General features: G+C 43.7%; 1 protein-coding gene across 2 annotated transcripts in view; it reads right to left on the reverse strand.

Moving 5' to 3' along the window:
* LOC129832926 (junction plakoglobin-like) overlaps positions 1 to 22458 on the reverse strand; it is a 71828-nt gene that overhangs the window by 9898 nt on the left and 39472 nt on the right. For both annotated transcript variants that reach the window (XM_055897059.1, XM_055897060.1), the window contains exons 2-9: positions 13431 to 13485; positions 12721 to 12885; positions 12084 to 12337; positions 4913 to 5151; positions 3481 to 3682; positions 2093 to 2237; positions 1854 to 1957; positions 817 to 1155 (exon numbers count right to left, since the gene is read on the reverse strand). In XM_055897059.1, coding sequence (XP_055753034.1) covers positions 817 to 1155; positions 1854 to 1957; positions 2093 to 2237; positions 3481 to 3682; positions 4913 to 5151; positions 12084 to 12337; positions 12721 to 12885; positions 13431 to 13446 — 1464 coding nt within the window. In that variant the 5' untranslated portion in view covers positions 13447 to 13485. The remainder of the gene's footprint in view (positions 1 to 816; positions 1156 to 1853; positions 1958 to 2092; positions 2238 to 3480; positions 3683 to 4912; positions 5152 to 12083; positions 12338 to 12720; positions 12886 to 13430; positions 13486 to 22458) is intronic.

The following is a 22458-nucleotide window of genomic DNA, read 5'->3' on the forward strand; positions in this document are numbered from 1 at the left end:
CAGCCCTGTGCCCTGCCTCGGGGTACAGCCCTGTGCCCTGCCTCGGGGTACAGCCCTGTGCCCTGCCTCGGGGTACAGCCCTGTGCCCTGCCTCGGGGTACAGCCCAGAACCCTGCCTGCACTACATCTCACATAGTGAACAACTTCTTCCCCTATGCAGGTCTCACTCTCTCCAAACCTGCTTTAATTTAAAAGTAATTCTTCATTAAAGTACTACTTCAAACGACACTTCCAACTAAAGGAAGGGCTCTATTCAATCTCTAATGCTGAAGTGTTACAGATTCCGCAATAGAAATGTTAAGGTCATTTCCGATTGGGCCGACATATGCAGCGTTCACTACGACTAAAGTCTCCACTAAACATTCAACCACGCTGTAAAGCTGAACTTCCGCAATGCAAATGAAATAGAGCCCTATATAGTACCGCCATGTTGTTTCCAATTAAAGCCTCAAAGAAAATGCATATGTACAGTGCATCATACATTGCAAAGAAGGGGACAATGAGTGGTGGCTGTATGCAATGATAGACAAATGGATTTACCACAACCAGTTATTTAGGTAAACAAAATAATCACAAAGACAAATCAGCCAGCCGAACAAAACGACCGAACCCTCAAGCCAGACAAAACAACCACAACCAGCCTGCAAACTCTTTGATCCTTCACCCCTCACCTTCAACTTAACCAAAGTTCAATAATTGAGCTTCCAGCCAGACAAAACAACGAGCCAGACAAAAAAAGCACAGCATACCTTTTTCTCAGCTCTTCCCCACTCCCATCCCCTCCCCAACCAACTATCTCCCCATCTCCCCCCTCACCTTCACCACAGGCCAGTAGTGGGGCTGCCCCAGCAGCTTGACAATGGCAGGAATACCATAATGCAGCCGCACAGCATTCTGGGCCAGCTCGGCGTCCTGGTGGCGTGACGTCAGGTGGCGCAGGGCACAGACGGCGGGCTCGGCCACGTCCTCCTTTTCTCCGGCCCGCAGCACGGCGTGGATGAGCGCCTCGACGCCGCCGCACTGCGTGACCAGGGCCTTGTTGCGGGAGTTGTTGCAGGTGAGGTTGGACAGGATCCCTGTGGCGCACGTTAGCATGTTGACATCATCCGAACCCAGCTGTCCCACTAACACCTGCAGCAGGCCGTCCAGACCCTCCTACAGACAGAGAACGGGGGAGGTAGGAAGAGAGGCGGGGTTTGAGAATTCTATACTTGTCTTTGTTTGTTCATTATATGTTTACCTGTAGAACTCCAACTATGTTACTGTCTCTGTGGAACTCGATGGTACTGTCTTTAACAGGGGAGAACGACTGCCTCATTGAAGCCACAGAAGTCCAAGGCCGATCGCGGGAGAAAACAGGATCTCCCATTATAGAGAATGGTAAAATGGCAATCTTCGCGGTCCGTCTTCATCAAAATAAATTAATGCTTTGAAGACAATCATGGTACCAACAACTGTTTTTCTAACACACAAGATGTACAGTATGTCCTTGAACCGATTATTTGAAAATCGCACACAGAAGAATTTAGTTTGCGAATGGCAGCCTGCCGTACCCTGGTCGGCCTTCAACTTGATTTACTCAATGAAAGCAGGCAGCACTGAGCAAGCCTGCAACGTCACGTCCTGAATTGGCTCAAACTGTGCATGTTACATCTCCATGAGGCGCAATCTTAACCGACCTAATTTGGTTTCAATGCGCTATAGAGTCTTCACATAGGAATACATACTGTCACGTGATCGATGGCTTTGTTCATTAATATATATAGTCATTGGTCTTCATAAACTCTGTACTATCTCTGTATTACTCTATGGTACGGTCTCTGCGGATTCAAAATGGACTCCGGACCTCTTACCTGTTTAGTGGCAGCATCAGACAGGTTCCTCAGGGTCCAGAGGCAGTTCTGTGTGAGGCGCTGGCTGGAGCCAGTCAGGTGCTGTCCCAGGGCTTGCATGCCCCCTGCAAGGATGAGAGAGGGGAGGTTAAATGGCTCTTTTATGGTGAGGATGAGATCACAAACACACGCACAGACACACACATATGTACGAACACACACATAACACACACCCTCCCCAAAAACACACACACACTCACCAGCTTCCACTATGGCGGGCTTGTTGCTAGGGCACACTGAGAGAACTTTGAGCACACGGCTGGTGGTCCACAGCAGTTTCTCATAATTATAGTTCCTCATGATGAAGACCAGCCCGTCAGGGCCCCCGTTAGCTAGGATGATAAGCTGAGAGGAATAACAATGAAAAAACACTGTCATATACAATGAAATATTGTTACAGAGTTTGGACATTACATTATGAATTGTCTCGCATATGATTGTCAGAGTATTAATAGCAGTATGTGTATTTGATTTAATTCTATTATTACTGATGCAATAGAGGGTACATTACTAACCCCATACAGGGTTTTACATTTGCTGCACCAATGCAGCTGCAAGCAGCCAGTGGTAAGGACATGTACAGTGTGTGAGTGCTTGTGTGTGTGCATGTACACACACACACACACATCACGTGCATATACACTCTTGCTCTCCTGCGGTGGCACTAAAAGGGATCACGCATAATCCAGACCTGCAACCCCACACACACACACACACACACACACACACACACACACACACACACACACACACACACACACACACACACACACACACACACACACACACACACACACACACACACACACACACACACACACACACACACACACACACACACACACACACACACACAGTGAGAGCAAAATTGCAAGATTATGTTATAATGCTGTAATTGCATCAAAGGGTTGTTTAATGCAACAGAATAACGGGTTGTTAGAACTCTCATCTGTGTGTGTTCTACTGAGGATGGGCCTCTGGAAGATTTATGATGTCTTTGGGTGATACCGCATTCCAGAGCATGACTTAATGTTTCTGTTCTATAAGGTACCAGGGAGAGATGACTCCAGGGCCAGACCCTGGTCTCTACACATTCAGATACTGTCTGCTGTGAACTATAAGTATCTTTCATACTAGTCTTAACCTTGTGACCCATTCCATACATCTGTTGTTTGTCATGTAGCCTGAAGGGGGTGTATCTTGGCTATAAAAGATCTTTGTACATTTGTCTGGGGGCTCTCAACGAATCATCTGAGGGTGATTCGTCGACCAGTCATCATTAACGTAACGAGCACTCAATCAATTAACTTTATATGTGTGTGTTGTATTGACCTGCTCTCTTACTAATAAGTGAATAAAGATTTAGTTGAAGTATAACTCTGACTTGTATGATAAATTTGTCTCTCCTCAATTGATAGTAAAGAAATTAAACACCACAACACACATACACACACACACACACACACACACACACTCCCCTGGCTGCAGTGAAGATGCAGGTAGTCCGTGCCAATACCACTATGCCAAATATGATGGCTCAAGCATTATCCGCACGCATACACGCCAAAGACCCCCCCCCACCACACACCTTGCTCTCCTGGTTTCCGTAGGAGAGCAGCTGCAGGCAGTCAGTGGTGATGGCCAGGAACTTGGGGTTGCTCTTCTTCAGCAGGGGCACCATCCTCTGCAGGCCGTCGGCCAGGCGCACCGCCATCTTGGCTCCCTCATGGTGCAGTAGCATGTTGTGGAGGGTGGTGATGGCATAGAACAACACTGACTCCATGGGAGAACTGAGGGAAGAGGAGAGGGAGGGGGAGGTAAGAGGAGAGTGGAGGGAGGGGAGAGGGAGAGGGAGGGAAATAGGGAGAGTAGGTTGAGAAAAAGAGAGAGGAAGAGGAAAGCAGAGGAAGAGAAGGTATGAGAGAAATTAGCATGACCTTTCTTTTCCCAATTAGTTCCCTCTGAATTTAATTTGCTAAAAAAAAATTGCCCTTGCTGCTCTTTGTATCATTAAAACGCTCTTATTTTTCTATCGTGAATCTGCATCTAAGTCCCTATTTGACAGTCGTGTACAGGTAGGTTTTTCCGTTTGTATTTATCTGAATTATGTTTCTGAATAAATTAAATGTCTTGATTTAGTTTCTGTCTAATGCCCCCTAGACTGTTATACAGGGTTTATACTGTGTGAACAGAGATAAAGGGACTCTGCCTGAGAAATGACTATGTAAAATGGCCGCCACTTATCGTGAGGTTAAAATGAGCCTGGTGGTCAGGTTGAAATGATGTGCAGACCAGTTTGGCCAAGTTAATGAGCACAGCATGACACCTCATTTCTGATGGGTAATAATGTGATATGCTAATATCTTAGCCTGCAGGCAGTAGTGGACATGGTGGTGGGGATACACACACATAAGCATGTATGCACGCACACACACACGCATACGCTTGCATACATGCAAGCACACACACACGCACAAATTAGCACACACAGCACGTACACAATTGCAGATGCAGAGACAGGCCAGAACAGTGCGTGCCTAAATCACTTTATTTCTAACACTGAATTCCATCTGACAAGTATATATTTTTCTCTCTTTCACTCCCTTGCTTTTTCTCTCTCTATATTTCACTAATTCACTCCAAAATCAAACCACCAACCTACAATGCCTATAAAAATATAAATCCATCACTATCCATCCATCCATCCATCCATCCATCCATGCCTATTCACCCCAACCAGTCCATTCTTCACTTTAACCATAAAAGTATCCAAACATCTACCGATCCTTCGATCTACGATCCATACCTACTCCTTCACATCAAACCATTTACCAACAATCTATCCAAACATCTGTCGATACTTCTATCCACCCATCCATCCATACCTACTCCTTCACATCAAATCATTTACCAACAATCTATCCAAACATCTGTCGATACTTCCCTCCCTCCATATATCCACTCCCATCTACCCCTCAACATCCATCCATCCACCCACTAATTCATCCCTCCTCTCCTACCTGAGCATGCGGACCAGGGCGGGGATGCCCCCGGACTTGAAGATGGCGAGCAGGCCCTCTCTCTGGTGGGACAGGCTGTGGAGGACGCTGGCAGCACAACGGGCTGTCTCCATGTCTCCCGTGTTCTGCATGGCCCGCACCACCGCCGCCACCATCTGGGGGGACTGCATCAGCACCCGTCGAGACGCCTCTTTCCGCGTCAGCTGGTTCACGATCATGGCCGCCTTGTTGACCACCACCTGTGGGGAATGAGACAATGCCTAATTCTCCATTTCTGTGCATGCAAAATGGTGGCATTGGGTTGGGACCCATTGTTAGGTCTGCACATTTCTTTAGGGTCATGGCTTTAAGGCATAGCTGATTTCAAACGTTGCACTCCAGCAATTCATTGGTTCATTGAACATAGGCATTGATAACAAGATTCGGGAACAGACCACGCCTTGAGTTTGAACTGTGAGAAGACAGAGAAGGACTAGGGTTCATCATGACTTTCAATCATAATCAGAACACGGCTTCAACACAAGCAATGTTGTACACTGAATCCTTTAAGGACAGCTGAAATGATGTTATGACAATATAAACCTATAGAGGATTTGTTTCTGGGGTAGTCCTAATCTGTGTCCAATCTAACTGGCTCAGTCACGACCTTGACATGCAGCCACAGAGAGCTAGGAGCTAGTCAAGCATGGAACTGGAGCAATGCTAGTCAGTAGGACGGTGCTCAAGTGTGAGGAGGGACAGCACACAACAGTGACAGCGTCAATGTCACTATTAAGGACATAATGGTACTTCTATAGTACAAGAAATACAGTGCCTTCAGAAAATATTCATACCCCTTGACTTATTCCACATTTTGTTGTGTTATGGCCTGAATTAAACATTGATTAAAAAAACATTTTTCTCACCTATCTACACACAATACCCCTTAATGACAAAGGGAAAACATGTTTTTAGAAATGTTTGCACATTTATTGAAAATTAAATACAGAAATATCTCATTTACATACTTTCTAGAAGCACCTTTGGCAGCAATTATAGCTGTGAGTCTTTCTGGGTAAGTCTCCAAGAGCTTTCCAAACCTGGAACGTGCAACATTTGCCCATTATTATTTTCAAAATTCTTCAAGCTCAAATTGGTTGTTGATCATGGTACTAAGACAACCATTTTCAGATCTTGCCATAGATTTAAGTCAAAACTGTAACTCGGCCACTCAGGAACATTCACTGTCTTCTTGGTAAGCAACTCCAGTGTAGATTTGGCCTTGTGTTTTAGGTTATTGTCCTGATGAACTGTGAGTTCATCTCCCAGTGTCTGGTGGAAGGCAGACTGAACCAGGTTTTACTTTAGGATTTTGCCTGTGCTTAGCGCCATTCTGTTTATTTTTTATCCTGAAAAACTCTCCAGTCCTTAACGATTACAAGCGTACCCATAACATGATGCAGTCACCACTATGCTTGAAAATATGGAGATTGGTACTCAGTAATGTGTTGTATTGGATTTGCCCCAAACATAACATTGACACATTTTTTGCAGTATTACTCTAGTGCCTTGTTGTAAACAGGATGCATGTTTTGGAATATTTGTATTCTGTATAGGCTCCCTTCTTTTCACTTTGTCAATTCGGTTAGTATTGTGGCGCAACTACAATGTTGTTGATCCATCCTCAGTTTTCTCTATCACAGCTATTAAACTCTTTAACTGTCACCATTGGCCTCATTGTGAAATCCGTGAGTGGACTTGGGCTGTTGCAGTGACCATGTTATCGCCACACAGGCAGTCATGAGTCGTGACCACAGTCAAATTCCATGTGACTGTTGAGTCACAGTAATCTCATTTTATGCCCTCTGGACATGCTTTGGTAGTACCCAATTTGCTAACTACCATCAGGACCTAATGGCCTGGTACTCAGGCCTCTATTTTCCCTCTAACCACTCTGACATCCATGAAAATGCTTGGAAAGAAACACATCAAATACTTCTCATCAAATCAGTTGGCCTATCATACGTTAAAAGTCACCTCACTGTGATGATTAATACGAAGAGAGAAGTTCAACAGCAGGTTGAAACAGTGTTAACGTGGTTGTCGTGGATGCTGTTTCAAAGCCTAACGCAACGAAATGGACAGGTGATGATTCATTCGAAACACTCACGCATATTAAAGCTTATGCATAGGCTTATGAGCCCAAGCCAGAAAAAGAAAACGAAATTAAAATGATGATGGCTGTACAACACACAGCCTATTACGCATGGCAGAAAAACATTTAAAAAACACTGATTTAAGACGTCTTGGTATGTAATTGTTCTAGCCTACGCTCCAAAAGTAACCAACTTTGTGTATTGGCCTTTCAGTGTGGACTGTGTTATTATACATACTGGATGGACTGGTTACCTTATGCTACTCTCCAAAATGTATATCCACGAGTCTGGGAGAGATCATATAGCCAGGCCTAGGCGATGCTGTTGGTTCATTGTTTGTGCAGGACGGCTTACAGTTAGCCTACAATTAGTGAATTTGTATTTGATTTTGAATAGCCTCGTAATAGGGATTTTTTTGCAACTATTTTCATAATTAATTGAGAGTCACATTACCTTCAGCTATACAGAATATCTCACCACCATGCATTTCCATCCCCTCCTCTCTCTCCTTTATCCTTTCTTGGGCACGCAGACGGGCTGTCAACAGTTGTTTTGTTGCAAAAAGACGTTACTATTGATGTTCCCGAACAGATTTCGCTTGGTTTCCCAAATTAAGCACTGGGTAGCTGCAGGAACAAGGTTTGAGAGCCCATGGTATTTAGAGTTTGGGCGGAATATCTCCTGTCGGGCAGCGATAGCGTGCTCCTCAAACAGTGTTTGACGCGTGGAATGAAACAAGTGTTTTTATATTTATTTCACAGCTGCTCATATTAACCCTTGTGTGGTGTTCGGGTCCGTTGACCCATTTTCAATGTTTACTAAAAGAAAAATTATACAATGAATATTTTTTTCAACCAGAGATTCATTAGCCTTGGCTCATTTTCTGTGAGGAACACGTAAAAGAACACATTTTCATTGAGTGCACACTGTGCATCCCCCTACAAATGTGTATCACATATGTGGTGTTCGGGTCCACTGGACCCGAGGGTAATAAAAGTGTGTAAAAGTGTGTTTGTAGGTGAAAACAAGTAAAAATGTAAACAAAAAGTTTTGCTGTGTGCCTTCACTCTGTCTCTCTCCCTGTCTCCCGCTTTTCTTGCACTCTTTACCCTTTGTAGTGTGTGAAACTACACAATGTATTGCGGGTACCTGCACAATGTTATTACAATACATCATTTTTTCGATACATAGTAAAAAATGCAGTATTTTCTCCCACTCTACCCCAGCCAAGTGCAAATTGGGGGAGGGACACAACAAGTAAATAGCTTTGCGTGTGTGGCTCCTTACCACAATCAATCAGTATGGCAAAAAGAATCTCTGCTCAGAGGGCCTTAGCCATTTGCTTTGCAGAGAGAGAAGCTAGTGTGGAAGAAACGTCTTCCACTTTGAAAGATGAAGTATTTTCAGAATATTAGGTTCATGTCTCTGTCAATTCGGAGTCTGACAGTGAGTTGGAAGAAGAGGATGAGATTGACCCTCAGTCAGCCCCAGGACCAGCCCGTCAGCAGCCAGCTCGCCAGCCCCAGGAATAGCACGTCAGCAACCAGCTCATCAGCAGCTTGCAGGCAGAGAAATATGGATGTAGAAAATAAATTGAATGGTCTTCTTGCCCAAGGAATGAGCCACCCGCATGGCTGCCAATGTGATACGGATGCAACCAAGGCCGACGCGGATGGCGGTTACTCATGGGCAGGACATGAAGTCTTCTTTTGAACTGTTCATCCCAGACACCATGTAGAAAATCATTCTGGACAGCACTAATTTGGAGGGAAGGCGTGTTTTTGGAGAGAGATGGAAGGAGATGAACCAACTCATTTACATGCATACTTTGGGGTTCTTATCCTTGCTGGTGTTTTCAGATCCAAAGGGGAATCAACAGAATCCCTGTGGGATGCAGAAACTGGCAGAGAACTTTTCCGTGCAACAATGTCTCTGGAAAACTTCCACATTATTTCCAGGATTATCCGCTTCGATAACCGAGACACCGGACCAGCTCGGCGGCAGAGAGACAAGCTAGCTGCAATCAGGTCAGTGTGGGACGAGTGGGTGGACCGCCTTCCCCTATTTTACAACCCAGGGTCCAACGTTACTGTTGATGAGCAGCTTATGCCATTTAGGGGCCGCTGCCCCTTCAGGCAGTACATACCGTCTAAACCTGCAAAATATGGAATCAAGATCTGGGCTGCCTTTGATGCTGCTTCGTCATATGCCTGGAACTTGCAAGTGTTTACGGGGAAGCCAGATGGAGGAGCCCCTGAGAAGAACCAAGGGATGCGGGTTGTCCTGGACGTGACACAGGGATTCCGTGCCCACAACATCACATGCGATAACTCATGAGTACGCTGCATAGAGATGGGAGAATCTGTGGCAAGGAACATAAAAAAACGGAAATCATAATTGATTACAATGCCACAAAAGGAGGGGTAGAAAATGTAGACAAGCTGGTGACTGGCTACAGCTGCAAAAGAAGAACCCTACGCTGGCCACTTGTGATATTCAACGCGTTTGTCATCCAGATGGCATTGAACCCAGATTGGAACAGAGGGAAGCTCCAGAGGAGACGGCTCTTTCTCGAGGAGCTGGGCAAGGCATTGGTAAGACCTCAAATCTAGAGGAGGCAACATATCCCAAGGACCCCAGATTCTGCAGCGATTGTGAGGAGGATTCAGGAGGAGGATGCTGGTGCCCCATCCACCCGACCTACAGAACCAGCAACTCCAATACCGGACGTAAGTGTGAGTGATGTTGTTGCATTTGTGTGCGCCTGACTCTCTTACCTTGGCCTACTGAAACTATATAACGTATGCGACTGAGTGAGACGTTAGTACAATTTCTGAACTTAGTGTTTTCATCCTTCTAGATTGCAGCCGGTAGCAACAAGAAGAAGCGCTGCGATGTGCGTGGACCCAAGGACAGGAAGATACAGAACACATGCAATAAATACATATGCAACACACACACATGAACCCCACACAATTATAATAACATAGTCCTACAGTCGACCAACTCATATTCCGTTCTTCTGAAATACATTTTCTTCATATCATAATGTTTATTTAGAACTGACAAAAAAATACATAATGGATGCGTTGTGATGGTGTATTTTAAATAGATCTATTAGACGCTTGTTAAATGTAGATGTTTCAAAGGCGAGCTTGTATGTGCGGAGGCCTAGAGATGCTAAACGTGTTGATGTTAATTAACGGTAAATTACCATGAGACCGGTAGTCTTTTGTGTGACAATAACGGGCTGACAAATTTCATGATCGCCACAACCATAGAAAGGACGCCTGTTATCTTTGTAGTGACTGGGTATATTGATACACCATTCCAAAGTGTACTTACAAACTTCACCCTGCGGATGAAGACACTGAACGGATATTCAGTGTCTGCTTTTCCCTTGTCACTGTGGTTGAATCTGTGAAATTCACTGCTCTACTGAGGGACCTTGCAGATAATTGTATGTGTGGGGTACAGAGATGAGGTAGTCAATCAAAAATCATGACGAACACTATTATTGCACACAGAGTCCATGCAATTTATGTGACTTGTTAAGCACATTTTTACTCCTGAACTTATTTAGGCTTGCCATAGCAAAGTGGTTGAATACTTACTGACTGAAGACATTTCAGCTTTTCCCTAAAAAAAAAATATATATATATTTCTAAAAACATAATTCCTCTTTGACATTTTGGGGGTGTTATGTGTAGGACGGTGACAAAAAAAAATGGCAATTTAATGAATTTTAAGTAAAGGGGTGTGAATAATTTCTGAAGACACTGTACATTAGATACACATAGTACACCCGTTTATCTATGTCACGTCCTGACCATAGTTCTTGTGTGTTTTGCTTGTTTAGTGTTGGTCAGGACGTGAGCTGGGTGGGCATTCTATGTTGTGTGTCTAGTTTGTCTGTTTCTGTGTTCAGCCTAATATGGTTCTCAATCAGAGGCAGCTGTCAATCGTTGTCCCTGATTGAGAATCATATATGGGTGGCTTGTTTTGTGTTGGGGATTGTGGGTGGTTGTCTTCTGTCTTTGTGTTCTGCACCAGATAGGACTGTTTCGGTTTTCACATTTCTTGTTTTGTTGTTTGTAGTGTTCACGTATTCTTTATTAAATCATGTTGAACACTAGCCACGCTGCGTTTTGGTCCTCTCCTTCATCCCAGGAAGAAAGCCGTGACAATCTTACAATAGTCATGTAACGGAATTCCTCCTCCTCTTCATACGAAAAGGAGGAGTAGGGATTCGACCAAAATGCAGCGTGGTTATGTGACATAATGATTTATTAAACAAGACGAAGACGAAACGAAATACACTTGATAAACTACAAAACAAATAAACGATGTAGACAGACCTGGACACGAACTTACATATAACGTGAAAAACGCATGAACAGGAAACAGACTACATACAAACCGAACGAACGAAAGATACCGAAACAGTCCCGTGTGGCGTAACATACAGACACTGACACAGGAGACAACCACCCACAACAAACAATGTGAAAACACCTACCTTAATATGGCTCTCAATCAGAGGAAATGAAAACCACCTGCCTCTAATTGAGAGCCATATCAGGTCACCCTTTAACCAACATAGAAACACATAACATAGACTACCCACCCAAACTCACGCCCTGACCGTCAAACACATACAAAATAACAGAAAACCGGTCAGGAATGTGACAAGTCACTGGTGGAATCATTTCCAAATCAGCCTATTTGTTTAAACAGTGTCCTAGAGTTTTATCAAAGATTGATCCCAGCAGGCAGCAAGAGGCGGTTGAGGGGGGGGGGGGGCAAGGTCAACCATTGGAATGTCTTTAATCTAGAAATCAAAGACCCTCTCTTCTATTTGATTAGCTGCATCACTAATTCATTAATACTGATTGAAGGTTCAGATCGTTTTTTTTAAAATAGGAGCACATTGGAAATAGTGTTGTTTAATACATTCATGTGTTAACAGCTGGGCTTTGTGAAAATGGGATTTATATCAAAGGTACGTTTTTTTGGAACTCTTAGAGGTTAGTTACCGCATCCTCATCGGCCAGCAGCTTGGTGAGCTCGGGCACGGCGCGAGTGGCCAGCTCGGCGTCATCCTGGTAGTTAATGAGGTGGACGATGGCGGTCTTGAGGAGCTGCGAGGGCTCAGTTAGCCGCTGGACGTTGGTCTGCTGACCCGGGTCAGTCTGAGTGGACAGCACCGCCTCGCCCTCCACCAGGGTCTCTGGGAACATGGCCGCTCTCACTCGCTGGGCCCGTGTCAGGGTGTACTGGGCCTCCATCTCTGGTGGGAGAGAGGGATAAGAGAGGGATGAAAGATGGAGGAGAAAAGGGAGGAGGAGAGGGAGATCATTGGATACGTGGATAGATATATCCATAGATAGTGTTTCAAACTAGTGATAGTTTTCAGAAGAAGAATCATGCCTATTTTAAGACATGAAGCCAGTCCAAACTGGCCTGTGTACGTATGTGATGGCGTATGAGCGAGTGAGTGAATCACAGCATGATTATGACATTGAATGAGTAAGTGTTGACCTATTTGTACAGACAGACAGAGAGATGTAGAGAGACTGAAAGAGAAGTAGAGCAAGGGGGAAAATTGGAATAAGAGAGAGTGGGAAGTGGGAATGTGAGAGAAAGGGAGAGAGAGAGAGAGATAACTTATACCTGTAGGGTTTTCCACCAAGGTGGTGGTAACGGCATACTTCTTGGCGCTGTACTCTGTGCCCTCATCATCTCGCACGGTGGTGGCGCCTGATTGGATGCCGGAGTCGTGGGCATAGTACGTCTGCTGCCACTCGGCCACCTTCACTGACCCCTCTGCCTCGTTCACTGTGAGGAGAGAGAGAAGAGAGAGTGAAAGAAAGAGAGAGAAGAGAGAGAGAGGGAGAGAGAGAAGAGAGAGAGAAAGAAAGAGAGAGGGAGAGAGAGAAGAAAGAGCGAAAGAAAGAGAGAGAAGAGAGAGAGGGAGAGAGAGAAGAGAGAGCGAAAGAGAGAGAAGAGAGAGAAGAGAGAGAGCGAGAGAGCGAGAGAGAGAGAGAGAGAGAGAGAGAGAGGGGACAGGTTGGAAGAGTGACATAGCGTCTAATTATCCCTTTTCACCATCTTAGACCCTGGATTAACCTTTTGACACAGTGGATATGTAAAACGGGCTATAAAAATAGTGTGATTGATTGACTGAGAGCAAGTGGTCAGTTGTCTCCCTCTGCACCATATTCAGACACTATATTTATGCTCAGCCACTCTGAAGGGACACTGAGTGGACGGTTGCTCGTGTGTTTCTAGGGTACAGCAACACCGTGCTCCAAACATTGGTTCATCAAGAATGATTCTTAGCAGATTAAACGAAGCCAGCGACTCTTTAACAAAATACTTACTTTGCATGGATATCATCACTGTCCACTCTCAAAACTGGCCTTTGGAGAGAACTTTCTGGAAGAAAGGAAGTAAGAGAAAGAGAGAACATTAGACCAGGAATCATGGCCCTTGCAGCGCCAGGGTTGTGGGTTGGTGTCACTACTGTAAGTCGCTCTGGATAAGGGCTTCTGCTAAATGTCATAAATGGAAAACGACCATCAGAGAGCTAATAAATCTGAAGAAAAACAAAAACGAATGCATCCAGAGCAACTATACATTGCAATGCCCTTATTGCTGCGGGATAGCTCTAGTACAAACAATGGAGCATCTACTGTAATAACTCGTTGTATAAACAACTAGGCGATTATCTGCCCGGTAACAACTGAAAAGTTCATAAAACGCCTTTGGCTGTTGATTTCTTTCATTGAGTCCAATGCTCCCATGTAAGTGAGGCACAACTAAACTAGATACTCCAAACCATGTAAAATGTCACATTAATGTTAATATAATATTAAGTGTCCCCATAAAATCAAACTAAGTTTGTGCGTGCCCATAAAATCTAACAAAGTTTGTGCAGCACGACAGTATGGACTGAGAGTGGCGTAAATGGGACAGACTCCATATCCCGTCCCTACGGTACAGCCCGTCCCAACTACTGCAGGGCGGGTGGGGGGGGGAAGAGAGACGGTGACATTTAAGAAGTGGTGAGCGTTACTCCCTGAAAAGGTTTCTCCTTTCCGTTCGCAGAACAATGCTTAATTCATGACTATAATTAGGCCAATGGTGGAGATGAGCGACAGAGGGAGGAGGCTGGCGGTGGTGTTGCAGAGAAATAATCCAACTGCATTACGGGAAAGAGCATTGTACCCTGCTGTTTGTGACAAAAATTCCCCAAGAGACATCAGAGAGCTTTTCTGCATGTTTGTCGCTGATGTAAATAGCTGCAAAGTACTCGCTGGAAGGAGCTTAATCAATTATTGACCCTAATTTTGGGTGGGAAATCTTGTTTTTCTTCTATCCTCTGAGCTAATCAATGTCTGAATTGGCCATTCTGCCAAATAGCTCAGATCTATTTGCTAACCACTTACTGAGCAGCATATAAAACAAAGTGATAAATGCATGAGTGAGTGATCTAGGCTACTTGGAATGTGTGGTTATGTGGAGCGCAATATGAGTGTGTCTGTGTGTGCGTGTGTGTGGTGTATGTCCACTGTCCATGTACAGTTGAAGTCAGAAGTTTACATACACTTAGGTTGGAGTCATGAAAACTCGTTTTTCAACCACTCCAAAAATTTCTTGTTAACAAACTATAGTTTTGGCAAGTCGGTTAGGACATCTACTTTGTGCATGACACAAGTCATTTTTCCAACAATTGCTTACAGACAGATTATTTCACTTATAATTCACAGTATCACAATTCCAGTGGGTCAGAAGTTTACATACACTATGTTGACTGTGCCTTCAAACAGCTTGGAAAATTCCATAAAATTATGTCATGGCTTTAGAAGCTTCTGATAGGCTAATTGACATCATCATCACTGATGTCAGGAAGTTAAAGCTTGGTCGCAAATGGGTCTTCAAAATGGACAATGACCCCAAGCATACTTCCAAAGTAAAATGGCTTAAGAACAACAAAGTCAAGGTATTGGAGTGGCCATGACAAAGCCCTTACCTCAATCCTATAGAAAATGTGTTTTGCAGAACTGAAAAAGCGTGTGCGAGCAAGGAGGCCTACAAACCTGACTCAGTTACACCAGCTCTGTCAGGAGGAATGAGCCAAAATTCATCCAACTTATTGTGGGAAGCTTGTGGAAGGCTACCTGAAACGTTTGACCCAAGTTAAACAATTTAAAAGGCAATGCTACCCAATACTAATTGAGTGTATGTAAACTTCTGACCCACTGGGAATGTGATGAAAGAAATAAAAGCTGAAATAAATCATTCTCTCTACTATCATGTACTGGTGATCCTAACTGACGTAAAACAGGGAATTTTTACTAGGATTAAATGTCAGGAATTGTGAAAAACTGAGTTTAAATGTATTTGGCTAAGGTGTATGTAAAACTTCCGACTTCAACTGTATGTGCATCTGATACTAATCTTGTTCGAAGCGAGATATCTAAAACTCATTATGCTAGCCTGTATATAAACCACATTTTCTCCATTCCGAATGAGAAATAGCTAACAAATGATGACAGATACACTCTCTTTAACTGAGCTTAAACTGACTGGAAGGCAGACGGAGAACAAAACAAATGAGCAAAGCGTAACTGCTTCTCTCCAGGCATGGAAAACGGCTCATACATTTCATCATCAACCCCTTCACAACGTAATGAAGTGTTCCGCGTGACTGACAGGTAGATGAAAGACCTCCAGTTTCCACACCAACCACACAATCACCCATAGAGCCAATGCTACTGAGTGAGGGCCTCGATCCGCACCCACACTTAGAGATAATGCAGCCTGTCTGTCTGACACAAAATGGCAGGGTGACATGAAAACAGAAGCATAAGTCATAAAAAGCAGATTTGGACAGTTGGACTGTCATAACAGGCTTTCAGAGAGCCATTTTATCAAGTTGACCGTTCGATGTTCACCTCAGCGGCACCTTGAGAGAAAAAAACCTGAATGTTAGTTCTCGATATAAAACATTTAGAAACCTCCACTAAGACAAACTGACAATTCTCTTCAGCACAAGGGTGTTTTTGACAGAAGCCGTCATTCTTAAAGTTTGTTTATGCAATCTCTACGGACGCGCCTTTTTTCTCGCAACCTCTTTTTCCTATCTCTGTTTCTTCAATCCATCCCTCATGTTCTCTCTCCAAGGACACCTAATCTCTTTGCTCATTTTCAGCCACACCATTAAACTCTCTATGTTGAATTTTCTCAATCGTTCCTTCAACCCTCTGTTAAAAAAAACTCAACTTTTCCTTCAAATTTTTTTTTTCTCCCTTTTTCCTCTTTCCAAACCTCTGTTCCTCTCTAAAGTCTCTTTCTCTCTCCCTCTCTCGTTCTCCATTTATTCTGGAGAAGATTTAAAAATTAAAAAAACTCCACCATTCTCTCACTGTCGTTGGGACACACACAAGGCTTCTGGGAAATAGCTTTTTTAATTGTTGTTGTTATGATGCCACGGAGCCTGTTTCCCACCAAGTCATTAATCAAACTGGCCATGGAGTGTCTCATGTCGATGCACGCACACACGCACACACACACACGCACACACACACAAGCCCCAAGAGCCAGTTGGTCTAGTCAACGGTGGCCAGGGATAATATTTAGTTCATTAAAAAGTACTTAAAAACACTGGTGGAATTTAAAAATGGCTTTTTACAGAACTGCCTTGACATAATGAAATAATACACTGTTAGCATATTTCTCTTAGATGAACCTTCTTCATAAATGTTCATTCAGTTTATCTGAAGGCTTTGGTTTGCTTCAAAGGGTGAAATCTCCTCTGTTAACCCTGCTCTCTGATTTAGAAAGAGAAGGATATTTTTTATTTCCTTTTACATTAGAATACAACTGTGATACTACTTAAAGTAGGCTATACACACGTACTGCTGGGTTTAATCTTGGTCAGTTGCTTTGAAGAGTGTGTGTGTGGGTATACGTGTGTATCCTCATAGGTCAAGGACAGAAATAACCAGGGCAGGAAAGAGCAGAAGAGAGGAAATTCCTGTTTTCTGTCCATTGTCCCAGTGAAGGTCATGATTATATTCATATAATCTCTTTTTCTCTTTCCTTTTCTCTATATCCCATTCTTTATTTCACCTTTACAAGTCCCCTGCTTGCTTTCTCAATAATTCTTGGCTTCTCTCCTTGTATGTTTCTACTTCTCTCTTGTATTCATCTCACATATCAATTTCTCTCTTTCACTCACACACACAGTACATCAAGGCTGCTGTTGCCAGGGCTCTCAGGCGCAGGAAGGATGTTTTTGGACGGCGCACAGCTGAACAATGACACACCAGCAGATCTGCCTTCTTCTATTTGACCTCAAGGGTCTGTGCAAGTTTGGCAGTCTGCGTTTGTGTGTGCGTTTGTAAGTCGTAGGGCAACAGGTTGTGTGTGATGTGTTTGTGTGTGTGTAAGACGTATTGATGTTGATGACACACAAATGTATTGATGACTGACTCACGGGTCCTTGGTACTTATACTACACTGTGGATCAAAATGTGTGTGGGTGACTGATAGTGAGTGTGTGTGTGTGTGGGTGCAGACAAGGTCAACGGTCACCCCGTCTCTCCATGACTGACTCATCTCCGGGATCTGATAATGAGATGACAGTCTCTCTCTCTAACTCTCTAATCGCTATACACACCGGGCCATGCAGATGAAAGCAGCGGCCGTTTATTTGGCATCACATTCGGCAGCAGACACGCCATGTTTGCCAAACTCCTGGAGTGGATCTGATGACACCGTCCCTCCCCCCCGCCGGTCGCCCTCCAATTACAAACCCGGACAGTGTTCCCAACTTTCCTTCCCCTCATACCTGTGCTACTGATCTCAGACCTGTGAAAAGCTACTGCTGTTGCTGTTGTTAATTCTATTTCTATGTTGTTGCTCCCCAGGGCAAGCACTACGCTTTTGGGGGCCTTAAGTGAAAAATTGTTTCCCCTCCACCTTGCAGGAAATCATTTTAGTGGCCCAACTCTTGACGGTGCAGTGAAAAAAAATGTTTTAAGAGTTAATTTCCTGCAATTCTACACATTTTCCCATGGAGTGTAGAGTAAATTTTTCCATTTGATAACTAATTTCATTCAATTATGCTCATTTTAACATTGGGAGGAGATAAAAGTGTGCAGTTCTACAACACATTTCCTGCAATTCTACACATTTTGCCATGACTTAAGCCATGTAATGCTATCTGAGAGAGAGTGACTAACAAAATCAATGGGGGCCCCCTGGAGGTCAGGGCCCCTGGGCATGTGCCCTACATGACCAGTCGATAATTCGACCATGATCAATACACGTTTAGATAGCTGGCTTGACTAACTTACCAATCAAAAAAATCTTAGCTGACATGGGCTAATTGAGTGACCATCAGTGACTAACATCACAAGAGAAAAACTGCTGATGCAAAACCAAATTTAGAAATTGCACCTTGTGTATTCTACTATTCTTACTCTGAATAGTAAGTTGAGACCCCGACTGAGTCCCCCCCCCCCCCCCCCAAAAAAAAGTGTGGGAACCTAATGCCGCTTATGCCCAGGGATGGCCCTGTTGTTCCCTCCACAATGCTCTCCCACTGTCCCTAGACCTGTGAAAAGGTGCTGCTGCTGCTGTTATTCTAAGCTCACTGACACTCTCCCACTGTTCTCAGACCTTTGAAAAGGTGCTAGTGCTGCTCCTGTTGTTGTGCCCTCCCAGTTGCTCTATTCACCCACTGTTCCTAGACCTGTGAGGAGCTGACTGCATGTTAAGTAGTGATCCCTTGTTTGGTGACTGACAGTAACACGTTGTACTTTGATAGGTCAGGCTGACCTACGTATTTCCAGTGGAGACACAACCACCACACTGAGCTCCAGAGAAACCATCACACTGAGCTGCAAATGAGTTTGGAGAGTGGACGCTGTGCAGAGTTCTGCTTTTGTCCTCCCAACCTAAATAATTCAAGTGTTTACAACACCCTTCTGTCACCATCACCCTGACAGCAGCTCAAATGTCACTTAAAGGGATAGATCAGGTCAAATTTATATTTGAGTCGAATTACCATTACCTGAGTTGTCTGAAGGCCATGGTGACAGAATCCACAAGAATCCATTAGTTACTTCTGCCACGGCGACGAGTTAGCACCTTGTGTATTCTAGAGAAACCATCACACTGAGCTCGAGAGAAACCATCACATTGAGCTGCAAATGAGTTTGGAGCATGGGTGCTGTGCAGAGTTCTGCTTTTGTCCTTCCAACTTTGTCAAAATTCATGAATGTAAACAGCCAAAAGGATGTTAGCAATGCAATGCACTACAAGCCCAAACTTCCTCAAAAACACTTAAAACGACTATTTTTTGCAGTATTAAGCGAATATTCCAATGCTCTGATAGTTCAATTAATCCACTGCTGAGTTTGTTCACAGCCCTGGTAATCAATCTGTAAGTGCCCAAAGGAATACAATAACTTCATTGTACATTTTACAGCAAAGAACAGAAAAAGATGCGTCGGTGCGACTACATGAGTAAAAAGTTCCAGTTTAAAGTGTAAAATGTTGGTCCCATGTTTCATGAGCTGAAATAAAAGATCTCAGAAATGTTCCATATGCACAACAAGCTTTTTTCTCTCACATTTTGTGCACAAATTTGCTTACATCCCTGTTAGTGAGCATTTCTCCATTGCCTAGATAATCCATCCACCTGACAAGTGTGGCATGTCAAGAAGCTGATTGAACAGCATGATCATTAAACAGGTGCACCTTGTGCTGGGGACAATCAAAGGCCACTTTAAAAGTTGCAGTTTTGTCACACAACACAATGCCACAGATGTCTCAAGTTTTGAGGGAACGTGTTCCTCGTCAATCTACACATAACATTGTTTTGCACATGTATAAAAAAATATTTATATATCACATTTACATAAGAATTCAGACCCTTTACTCAGTACTTTGTTGAAGCATCTTTGGCAACAATTAACAGCATCAAATCTTCTTGGGTATGATGCTACACGCTTGGCACACCTGTATTTGGGGAGTTTCTCCCATTCTTCTCTGCAGATCCTCTCAAGCTCTGTCAGGTTGGATGGTTGGATGCACAGCTATTTTCAGGTCTCTCCAGCGATGTTCGATTGGGTTCAAGTCTGGGCTCTGGCTGGGCCACTCAAGGACATTCAGAGACTTGTCCAGAAGCCAGTCCTGTGTTGTCTTGGCTGTGTGCTTAGGGCAGTTGTCCTGTTGGAAAGTGAACCTTCACCCCAGTCTGAGGTCCTGAGCGCTCTTGAGCAGTTTTTCATCAAGGATCTCTCTGTACTTTGCTCCGTTCATCTTTCCCTCGATTCTGACTAGTCTCCCAGTCCCTGCCGATGAAAAACATCCCCACAGCATGATGCTGCCACCACCATGCATCACCGTAGGGATGGTGCCAGGTTTCCTCCAGACGTGACGCTTGGCATTCTGGCCAAAGAGTTTAATCTTGAATTCATCAGACCAGACAATCTGGTTTCTCATGGACTGAGAGTCTTTAGGTGCCTTTTGACAAAATACAAGTGGGCTGTCATGTGCCTTTTACTGAGGAGTGGCTTCAGTCTGGCCACTCTACCATAAAGGCCTTATTGGTGGAGTGCTGCAGAGATGGTTGTCCTTCTGGAAGGTTCTCCCATCTCCACAGAGAAACTCTAGAGCTCTGACAGTGTGACCATACGATTCTTGGTCACCACCCTGACCAAGGCCCTTCTCCACCATTTGCTCAGGCCAGGTCTAGGAAGAGTCTGTGGTTCCAAATTTCTTCCATTTAAGAATGATGGAGGCCACTGTGTTTTGGGGGACATTCAATGCTGCAGAAATGTTTTGATACCCTTCCCCAGATCTATGCCTCGACACAATCCTGTCTCTGAGCTCTACGGACAATTCCTTCGACCTCATTGCTTGGTTTTGCTCTGACATGCACAGTCAACTGTGGGACCTCATATAGATAGGTGTGTGCCTTTACAAATCATGTCCAATCAATTTAATTTACCACAGGTGGACGCCAATCAAGTTGTAAAAACATCTCTAGGAAACAGGATGCACCTGAGCTCAATTTCGAGTCTCATGGGAAAGGGTCCGAATATTTATGTAAATAAGGTATTTCTGTTTTTTATTTATTTTTTACAATTTGAAAACATTTCTAAAAACCTTTTTTCGGGTATTGTGTGTAAATTGATGAGGAAAATGTTTTATTTAATCCTTTAGAATAAGGCTGAATACTTTCCGAATGCACTGTACATGCAACTTCTTCTATCAGAATACAAAGATTGCATTGACAAGACAGGTCGCATTGTAGTCTGACATCGTTCAGATCTGGCTGTCCACCTCAGGTGGTGGTCAGGGATATATTGTGTGCCAATTTCTCCTCAGTCTAGCGCATACCATGGGTGACGTCATCAAGACTCTGCCCACAAGTCTCCAGAAAACGTGTGCTTTGGGAACAAGAGACACCTTTAAAATGTTTGAGGAAATACGTTCCAAGCATGTAAAGGCATGTGTTTGCAATCCTTTTAGCTTTGCTTGCTAGCTAGCTACAGGGGTTAGCTGGCTAGTTAGTTACAGTAATTAGCTAGCTACAAGTTGGTGTTGTGTTATTTTCATATTTAGCCTATTCCACCATTTGCAGAATGCATATTGGGCATTTGAATATAGCATGGGAAAAGGGAATCCGGACACAATGTGGACATCGTGGACACATTTACATTTGAAGTAGGAAGTTTACATACACTTAGGTTGGAGTCATTAAAACTCGTTTTTCAACCACTCCACAAATTTCTTGTTAACAAACTATAGTTTTGGCAACAATTTTTTTACAGACAGATTATTTCACTTTGTAACGTCCTGACCAGAGTTCTTATGTGTTTTGCTTGTTTAGTGTTGGTCAGGACGTGAGCTGGGTGGGAATTCTATGTTGTGTGTCTAGTTCGTCTGTTTCTGTGTTCAGCCTAATATGGTTCTCAATCAGAGACAGCTGTCAATCGTTGTCCCTGATTGAGAATCATATATAGGTGGCTTGTTTTGTGTTGGGGATTGTGGGTGGTTGTTTCCTGTCTCTGTGTTTGTATTCTGCACCAGATAGGTCTGTATCGGTTTGCCACTTTTGTTATTTTGTATTTGTTTAGTGTTCACTGTAGTTTTTGTAAATTAAACATGTTGAGCACTGGCTACGCTGCATGTTGGTCCGATCCCTGTTTCACCCCCTCTTCTAGTGAAGAGAGGGAAGGCCGCCGTTACACACTTATAATTCACAGTATTACAATTCCAGTGGGTCAGAAGTTGACTAAGTTGACTGTGCATTTAAACAGCTTGGAAAATTCCAGAAAATTATGTCATGGCTTTAGAAGCTTCTGATAGGCCAATTGACATTATTTG

Source organism: Salvelinus fontinalis, chromosome 34, assembly GCF_029448725.1.
Source record: "Salvelinus fontinalis isolate EN_2023a chromosome 34, ASM2944872v1, whole genome shotgun sequence".
NCBI classification, from domain to species: Eukaryota; Metazoa; Chordata; class Actinopteri; order Salmoniformes; family Salmonidae; genus Salvelinus; species Salvelinus fontinalis.